Source organism: Heliconius melpomene, chromosome 17 (genome assembly GCF_056956725.1).
Source record: "Heliconius melpomene rosina isolate 202511_hmr_F chromosome 17, ASM5695672v1, whole genome shotgun sequence".
Lineage (NCBI taxonomy): Eukaryota > Metazoa > Arthropoda > Insecta > Lepidoptera > Nymphalidae > Heliconius > Heliconius melpomene.
The window spans coordinates 6,287,895-6,298,416 of NC_140405.1; the positions used below are offsets into that span (position 1 = coordinate 6,287,895).

At 32.0% G+C, this 10,522-nt stretch overlaps 1 protein-coding gene across 1 annotated transcript; it reads left to right on the forward strand.

The window, feature by feature from the left end:
* The first annotated feature begins 5,602 nt into the window (after positions 1 to 5,602).
* On the forward strand, positions 5,603 to 10,074 carry Gasz (ankyrin repeat, SAM and basic leucine zipper domain-containing protein 1). Its single transcript, XM_085200782.1, has 8 exons — positions 5,603 to 5,853; positions 5,995 to 6,112; positions 6,200 to 6,328; positions 6,759 to 6,985; positions 7,327 to 7,586; positions 8,081 to 8,332; positions 8,864 to 9,092; positions 9,399 to 10,074. Exons 1-8 carry the CDS (start codon positions 5,779 to 5,781, stop codon positions 9,552 to 9,554), a joined length of 1,446 nt encoding a protein of 481 aa, XP_085056908.1. The 5' UTR covers positions 5,603 to 5,778; the 3' UTR covers positions 9,555 to 10,074.
* The last annotated feature ends 448 nt before the right edge of the window (positions 10,075 to 10,522 follow it).

Sequence of the window (10,522 nt, forward strand, 5' to 3'; positions counted from 1 at the left end):
TATTAAGTATTTTACTTAATTAAACTCGTCTAAATTTGTACACTAACAGTTTTCATTTATATTTATAAGAGTTATTTTAAATTTTAGTCATCTCAATACCAAACTAAACCAATTTTGTATTTAGTAAATTCACAAAAGCGGGTGTAGGAGGCGTCCATTATCCCGAGGTGAGGTGAGGGGATCGCAAAAGCAAAGATGTTAGTCCGGCTCTCTACTCCGGCGACTTTATGACGTTATCTTTAACAGGTCCGTCCCCAAGATGGGGTCGGGTTTGAACTGAAGGCACTGGTTCCTCTGTTGTGTCTGATAATTGCCTTTAATGGAAAAGTCTAGTCACTTCGCGAAGTGCATTCCAAGTTTTCGCAGTCAGATATAAGTTATTTAATCTCATATAGACAAACTTAAGAGTACGTCCGTTCATATAGCATAATGCGGAATAGCCGCATACAGGTTGTTTTATATTTTACTTTTAAAAATTAAATAATTCAATTTTGGAATTTACTCTACAATATTTATTAATAGATAAAACTACTAGAGATCCTGCGATGGCCATATATATATGCTCATATAAATATTTATAAACGTCCAAAACCGAATGAACGAACAAGTAAAATCTAATACACTTACGAGCATCTAACAGCACATACATATTTAACACGCATATTTACCGATTGGTGTGGATCAGAGGAGGTAGGGGGTGTACGGGGGAGGGCGGTCATTTAATGAGATTGCTTCTTGCCGCCACTCCGAAGTAATGGATCTCGCCCAAATAGACTCGCTAGAGGAAACGCTATAGCGCTAGCTCATACAGTACCCCGCCTCTAAACAACGTAATGTTTAAAATCAATTTGCTGCAGAGGCAGAGAGTGCTCGATTGTAAATTGGAAAGAAGCAATTTAAATTAATTGATTGTATCACGCAAGTTATGATATCGTCGGCGGTTTCAATTTGTCCATAGTAAAATGGGTTAATAAGTTCGCTCGTTAAATTTTATAGAGTGTGCACACACTCGTTGTTTGGTAGATGCTATTTTATATGGACATGATTATCTAAATGTACTTATCTTTTTCGATATAATTTAGTAACTAAACATAAAAATTTACGTACATATCTGTACCTTTTAATGTTTTTAAAAGTACGATTTTATGTCAATTAAATTGAGCAATTGAAACTTACAAGTAGTTTTTAATTATGTCTATAAAAGCACTATAATATATATTATGGCTGCTGACTAGTGAATTACCATACACTAGTTGTACGAGTATATTGTGTACACATACTCTTAAATAAAAACATGAACAAAGATAGCAAAACAATTTTATAATTAAATTTGTATTTATTATTTTAAACTATATAAAGGTAATATGAAACAGTAAACTGTAGTAGACCAAATTATGGTGGTAACGAAACTGTGCTAACAACAAGAGGGGGAAATTGAAAATGTGTGTCGTCAGCTCGTCTACACCTCCTGGACGTAGTAACAGGCTGATAATGGATTGATCAGATACCATTCTATTGGTATGTATGTATGCGGTATACCTCCAAAACGTACAAGCGCAAATCAAAATGATCAACATTTTCATTAAATATTTAATTTATGCTTTAAGTTACTTAGTTTTTCTATAATTATATCAGTATTATTAAAATCGTATATTATAAATTAAGTATGAAAATTATAGGCCATCAATCATCGCCTTGTTCAATGATAATAATGTTCATTTTAATTTACACATTGCTATTATGTCGAAAGCCTCTATTACGTACTTAGTTAAAATTAAACATTTATATGACAAATAAAAACACAAGGCTTATTAAGACATAAAAGAACCAAGAACCAAGCACTCAAACGAATGATTTTCCCTTAATAATTTATACAACTAGATATATAGTGAAATAGGTGAATCCTATATCATAGACATTCATTTCTTTATAAACGTTAAGTTAAATACTGGCCATATATAGTAACGGCTCTCCAATAAAAGAATTCAGCGAGGCTAGTCTCCAGTTCATTATCCAAATGGACTACAGCTATTTGATCCACTTATGTGATTGCCTGCAAGCATTATCTCTCCTCCGCTGAATGGAAGCCATAAGTCTACCTCGTAACTCTCTCGCTTCTTACAATATTGTTACGTTCTTATATTAATACTTTTATGCACATAAGTTAAAGCTGAAAATATTGTTTATTTTATTAATGTAATGGAAATATGAATTATAGTTTAGCTTAACCAAGCTCAAAATAAAAAAAGCTATTATTATGGATTCATAAAACTTTATTATTTATTTAATATTATTTTATTTAATATCTATTATTGTATGTAAAGATTTTAACAAAACGTGTTAAATAACGCGATGTTATATTGATAAGGCATGTGAATATACGCGTAACTTTTAATTTTAAAAAATATTTTCTCATTATATAGACAAATACTGTTAAAATTAAAGACAACCCTTCCTCGTTCTGTATATGCAAGCGCGGCGTTAAGTTACGCCAGTCAAATCGCAATGCCTTCAGAATTGACGCTAATAAAAACTAATTTTGTAGAAATCAACAGATGCAAGATGACTCAAAATGTAATTACCTCTTAAGCTTTTAAATCCAACTCACTAAGTCACAAGAAGCTATTTCATTCAATTATTTATATCTGTTTTATAGCAATTGCTAAATATATTTCTACATTAAATTGTTTTACGTTGCCTTAAGCGATTGATGTTTTTCTTTCTGATTGTATTAAACGGTTTTAGTTATTAATTAAAATTAGTTGTATTATAAAGTTTATTTTAGATTTTCTAATTGTGCATTTATATATGTGTCTTGTAAAGGGTAGATACAATTAAATATCTGTTAACATTCACCTCAAATTGGGGCCAATATGGCGCAGTGGCACAAGCGTATGACTGTTAACGTAACGGTTGTAGGTGCGATTCCCACTCAGGGTAATAAATTATTATTTATTAATATGCGGGGTGGAGTTCCGCTACTCAACACACAATGCCTCAAAAATACGGCGAAAAGTGGAGAACGGAGTATCTTCACAGTTCAGACTAGGCTCCCTCTGCCTACCCTACTATAAGTGGGATATACATATTTTATTAATTTCTTAAATGCATCCGAACGTCTGTTCCAGTCCTATCTGCATTGACCAGTCTAATCCGATATCTAATTTCCGGGGCTATAATTATAGGAAATAGAGAGGAGATAATTCTTTTGCTTTTTGGATGAATTTGTGTAATATTATATGTTGTATGTTTGTTAATTTAAACATTATATTCACGAATCGTTCGTTTGCAACGTATTGTAATTATGGGGATTTTTTACCTTGGTGCCAGAGCGAAGAAATGAAAATATTAATAAATAATAACTCATTCTCTCGAATGAAGATCGAATCTACAACCGTCGCGTTACAGTCACACCCTTGCTCCTCTACGCCACGACTGCCTCTATCGTTAAGACACAAGTACCTAAACCCATATACATAGATATATCCAAATCCCAAGTTTAAACAAATAAGCAGGTTCGAGTGAACCGCAAAAACTTTTCTAAATTCTGACTTCTTCTCGTATAGGGTTGCGGGCTTCTGTCGGCTATTACTTACAACGCAATATCAAATTGCTTTCAATTTATTTCGCAATTGCCGTCTTTGAGTTTCGCTTTGTAGGGGCCTCTGACGTCGGTCCGAAGCAACAATAAAATGTATTCGTCTCCGGAATGTTTAATATGGGGAAAAGTTTAATAACGCGTCCGGCGGCGGGCGGCGGGGACGGGGGGGTCGGTCAGCGCGCCTTGCCCGGACCACTGCGATAAATCAAATCTCATACCTTCAACGCCGCGCAGAAAAATTCTTATTACATTCGGAAATATTTCTCGGACAGGTTGAAAACGATATAGTTACGTAAAAAAATATATTTAACTCTTTATTCAGCTCTTACGATACAGAAACTTACGTTTGATATGTACGAGTATGTCCTACCTACCAAAAATTTCAACATGTACATGTTGTATGTAACGAGATAATATAATTAAAGAACATTAAAAATAATACTTACTATATAAACATAGCAAAATAATATTTTATAAGAATGCTTCAGTAATAAAGCATACCTTCACAAAAAGGATGCTTATAGATGTTCCAATGAGTGCGCCTCATGTCAACGCCGAAGTTGCCCTAAGGCATCGCATCATTAGCAAGCGGCACCTGTGAAGAGTGCTGGTCTTACCGTCTACCGTTAACAACAATCCTAAATACCTGCGCAGTTTCTTTATTACCGTATAAACATTTCCTTTCTATTGCCGCTCGCACAATCTCACAAGAACAAAGGCTAACATTAAAACCGCGATGGATTGCGAACAACACAAATGCTTAGAAAATATACTCCAAAGACTGAGTTGTAATTCGAAACGCTGTGACTTGTGGGCTCATCAAGACGCAACAGACGAAGCTCGCCGGCCCTGGAGCCCGACGGCGACACAATAGCTGCCTGACGTTAATTAAATGTTAACAAACGCCCTCGTCGTCGCTTAATTGGAACTGTTGCCTATTATCCTTACCTTCCGACGCGAAGAATGACTTCTAAGCTTAAGAACCACACTTCAGAGCTTTCACTCTGCGTTCCTTAAAAATTGTGAGTGGCTCTTTTGTTAACACATTTTTTACAATTGTTTTGAATTTCAGTAGTCAAATTATTGCTCGCTAGGTACTTATATAATAAATAATTACAAAGCCCTTTTTAAGGTTCCTTACCTTAAAAGGAATAAAACGAAATACTTATAGGATTACTTTGCTATCCGTTTATCCGTCTGACATGCCATTTATTTCGAGATCACGTGGGGGTATAGGGTTTTAATTAATATATTTATTTATTTTAAAACAAAATCAAGCTCTAATTCAACGCAATCAAAAGATTAAGAAAGATATTAGAAAGCAGCTGAACTGGAAATCATTTCATAAATATATTTAATAAATATTCGTGTGGTTCAAGCTATCCAGAATTTCATCCAATCCAGAATCAAGAAGCCAGTTTATAAAATTGGTCTTGAAATATATTGAACAATAAAACATGAAAGTGCCAATAATTTATTTACATAAAGAACATTCCAGACAAAATGTGACTTATTTCCGTCTTTAGTCTTTACCATACTCAACTTAGGACCCATATCCCTGTGACCTCGCAGAGGCCCTAAATTACCCAAAAATCTACAATGTGAACATGAACAGAGGTTCCCTCTGCCTATTTTGCTACGCGCCGGATACAAGGTAAAGCTAAAAAAATAATGTGAATGATCTAGAATAATTTACATTAGTTAATATAAATTATTTTAACAAAAAAATTGCAACAAAAAGTTTAGAAAAAATATTCAAAAATGATGTCTGAATGAATTGAGCCCGTCTACCTTGCTCGAAGTCCTCAAAACGAGACGCTATTTTCTTATTAAAGAACACGCTTTTAAAAATTTCGAAACGTAAGTAACTCCACGGTTCCTGTAACCAGTAAGTAGACTTCTTTTGTTTTATTTGCGACGAAGATCAAATCATATTTATCTAATCTAGTTAACGTTTATGCGTATAATGAATCGCAAAGAAGCAATAACCAATAGATGCCTTAGATTTGTCAAAGTCGTTGTCAATGTCAAAGTGCAATTTTATAATTTGGAAATACGTTTGAACAAAAAACAAAAAAAATATTCATTCATTTCTAATTGATAAAAATAAAAATTTAAAATATAAGTTTAGTTACGCGTTATTAGTTTACGGAACAAATTAATAAAAAATATATAATATGGCTAACATTAGACCAGCAGGTTTATCCGATGATGATACGGATAGTGACGACTATGGATTTTTTGAAAAAATGGTAATCCAATTATGTTTCTAACGCATTTACACCATTATTTTTATTATTGTTTTGAACTTTTACATCCACAATTATATTTTCCTTATAATGAAAATCATATTCGAAGTTATGGTGCTAGAAACTCGTTTACTATTCTTTCAGAACCACACTAATAACTTTGCAATAGAATATGAGAATGTTAAAAAGAAAACTGAAAATAGATTGCAAGACGCAACCATAAATGGAAACCTTGAAGAAGTCATTAATATAATTAACACAGGTAATTAAAAGATGATTTCAATTATATAGAAATATTTCTATTTCATTTATAAACAGATTAATTTATGGGTTTTCATATAAAATTTAGATCTCAAAGGAAATGTAAACGCTAAATTAGAAAGTGGTTGGACACCATTGTTTCATGCCTGTTTTCATGCTCAAGAAAAAATTGTTGATTCACTCTTGGGCAGAGGAAGTGACCCTAATGCATATGCAGGTATATCATTAATATATTTAAAATAGAATATCCATAATAAGACCTTTGGTTATCATAATTAATATAAATCATAATCAAAACTATTTTAACCAGATTAAGCACATGTATATTGATATTCAGATTGAGATCGGAGACACAGTAGGGTAGCCAGAGTACTCTTGGGAATATAGTGTTAAGACACTCCTTTCCCATTAGGACAACTGTCTATTCCGTTGCCCACTTTCTGCCAAAGAACAATCCATAACCCAAACAAACCCCCAACATATCTTGTTTACAGTTGACACTTGTGCACCTCTACTAGCCTCTTGTTATTTGAAAATACATTTTCAAATTAGTTTCATTTATTATAAGTGCATACAATATTTTTTTTATATTTTATGTTGCATCTATATAAAATATTTCCATCATTTTGTTAATTTCCATTTCCTAGACTCGGTGACACCTGTTATGTTAGCATGTTCAAACAATAATGCAAGTGAATCGGCTGCATACAATATAGTCTTGAACTTGATTCAACATGAGTGTTTATTGAATATTGGTGATAAATATGGTATGACTCCCTTAATGAAAGCTGTAAATTGTGGGTATTCTACTGTGGTAGAATTAATACTCGAAAAAGATGTTAATATTGAAATGAGAGATAGACAAGGTTGGACAGTAAGTATACTCTCAGGTTGATATTTAATTATATAGTAATATTAAGCTTGTAATTATTATTTTTTAAAATGTTTTTCTATAAAAGAAAATGAACTAGTTATGCGCTATCCCACATATAGCTTTTTCTTTTTATCAGAGCAAGGAAATGAAAAAATATAAAAAGTTAGGAATCAAACTTACAATTATCATGCTGTGTGGCTGGACCATTAAGTTTCAAATTCATTCATTTTTCATTTTCTGTGGCAAAATTTAAAATTTATTGTATTGTGACCATTTATGGATAAGCAATAAAAAAAATATTTTTCTTAATAAAATAATTAATTTTAAATAAAACTTTGCAGGCAATATTCTGGGCTATATATAACAATCAACCAAGATGCCTTGAACTCCTATTAAACAAAAATGCAAGATTAAACATTGTAGATATGTCTAATAGATCACCACAGTCACTCTGCAATTCTCATAACTACAAAGAAATACAACATATTATTGCAAAATACATTCAAGATGATGAAACTGATGAAGCAGATTTAAGTTGTGATGTTTTAAAAGATATTTCAACATGGCATGATTATTATCCAGGATTGAGAGATGAAAATAAGTATGTTTTAAATGTGTATTAACAAACTCCAAGAGTTTTGATATATAATGATTTGATATATGAGTGGCACGCTTTGTGTAGAAGTGCAAAATAATTCCTTCCCATAAGTAAAAATCGAACCCACAGATCAGCCACAACAGCCTCAACATAAATTCATGATTATTATTAATATTTTTTCATATCAATACTTAAGTGACTTTTTATGTAGTAGAATTCATTGAAAAGAATCTTATAAGATAAAAAATGTAAATTTATGATTTTAATATGAGGCCATTGTGATGCAAGCGCATGACTGTAACGACTACGGTTGTGGGTTCGATTCCCACTTGGGAAAATGAATTACTTAATATTTTAATTTCCTCCTAAAATAGGGAATGGATTGTTTTGACACTAGGTTCCGTCTACCTACACTGCTATATGTGGAATACAGAATGAAACTAAAAAAATATTAAAATAAAGCATGATCAAGACTTAATTTATTTCTTATATTACAGGCCAAGATATTTATTAGAAATAAACCATTTATTATATGGCATGAACTGTGATCGTCTTAAAAAGATATTTGACAAATCTCCTATAGATCTGAGGGCATTTCTACTTCTCGAAGAGAGTGATATGATTAATATGGGCATAGATTTGCCATTTGAAAGACAGAGGCTGAGGCATGGATTGAGAACTTTTCATAAGAGAGGTTGGAAAGTTAATGCTGTAGCGGGACTTCAAGCTCGTAGAGGGGATTCTTACAGGCAAGTTGTGAAATTTATGTATGTGTTTCAGTGTTTACCTAGAATATGTTATTTTGTTTTGTACATATTATTTATTGTAATATAAACTTGTGGTCCATAGTTTCTTTTTACCTTTTTTTTTGGTTATGATTTATTAGAATATTTTTTTAAAAGTTGTTTTTAATGAAATTTAAAGTAACTGTAAAAACAGTTCTAAGGTATAGGATATGTAAAGGATAAAGACGTATAGAGTTAGGTGGTATGAAGTTTGGGTAGGCTAGCTACCATTGTGCATTGTTTAATCTCAAGATATAAAATTATTAAATTATGCTAAAAAAAAGCAATTGTTGAGTTTCTTGGCAGCACTTCCTAGCAGAAGTGTCTACCACGGCACTTTTCTACCACTCTTACTGGTGGTAGCTTTATTTTCATTTGCACATTCAAAATTCTTACAAGTCTTTTTGAATAAATTAATATTTTGATTTTGAATATCTACACTACATAATAGAGATTGCCGAATTATTTAAACAATATAAACAAATTTGGTTACAGTATAATTGAATGTGTCAATGTGCTGGGATGTCATCTTCAACAACTGTATGTCTTGGAGGCTACACTTATGTACGTTTTACGTGACTACGGCCGTCTCCAAAGTCAAATTAAATTCGAACCACCCGATTCTCCTGTTATACTACGATTACAGAATGCAGCTAAAAAATTGATAATTAACATAAATAATGTTAGAGGTGAAATAAATATTATGAAAAATATACACAATAAGGTAAGCGTGTTTTTGTTTGGTGGATTAAGCAAAAAGGATTGAGTTTACAAAGCTCCGCACATAGCACGGTAAGCAGAAGGAACCTAGTGTTAAGATACTCCGTTCCCCGGTTTCCTGAAATCAACCCCACAACCATCGCGTTTACAGTTGCACACTTGTATCCATGCCCCCTGATGGCATAAACACCAGCTATGGCGAAACAAAATGCGATGATTTATATCATATCAGAAGCAATGTCTACAATTTGGTCTGCAAGTGCAGTATTTTTTTTAAATTGTTGGTGAAAAGCCATTTATATCTTTTCAGATAAGCAAACAAAGTTTAAAACCTGTAGATCTCATTACTGAGAAATCAACCAAAGAAAGAGCTGTAGAATTAATAAAGAAACTAGTCGCTATAAGCTCTCTAGGAATACTGTTGTATAAAAGTAAAAGTTTCATTATAAATATGTTTAAAAAGTAAATTGGATATTATAAAAACAAATAGTTTTTTAATTCCTACTATCTTTATTACGAAAATGTTTCAATTTAACTAAATTAATAAGTATGATTAAAAATAAGACACATTTTTTTTGTAAATAATGTTATATAAAATACTGTTTATATTTTTTTTCTTTATCTGTACATAATAAACTATGGTTTAGTAATATACATTTTAACATTTAAACTAAATGTAAAAATGTATTTACTAAAAAATAGTACTAACCATGAGTAAGTAGCTTTAGTGTGAGTGTTTTAGTAGTTAGGCTATTGTGGCAAAGTGGCCTACTATATGCGGGATATAGGTAGTGCCATCTACGAAGGCGAGCCCCATTATTCTTTATGGAGGATGACAGTCTCATCAGGGAAGTTCTTTACATACATATATATTATTTCAACTTATTTAGAAAATCTTAGCGTGTCGTATATTTTTGCATGTTGTGATTACTACACATTCTTAAGTGAAGATAATAAATAATAATAACATTATATATCCGGCTTCACGCTGCTTATTTTAATTAAATACCCACAACGAACTACAGAAACAAATTATTTGTAAATCGTGGAAGAGTCTGCCTAAATGCTTTCTTCTGATTATTCGTAGTATGCACTTATAGACACTTAATTATTTTTAACGACAAAAGTATGTAGTAGTACTAACGAAATATTGCACACTTGTACTATAGGTAATTAATTAGGAGAAAGAGTGGATGAGTCTATATAGTAAGAAGCTAAATAGACAAATTATTTTAATTAGTGCCATCAATAATTTTTAAGAAATGATAAAAGAAGGATGATAAAGATGCGTGCCTTCCCAGAAAGTATTTTATGTTCGGTTGTAAAATATTTTCTATGAAGTGCAGCTTAAAACTTCAAGCAGTTCAACGTCCAGTATTTAAAGAAAACAACTTAAAGTAACTCTTTAGTATGGTAAAGCTTTTATCTTTATGT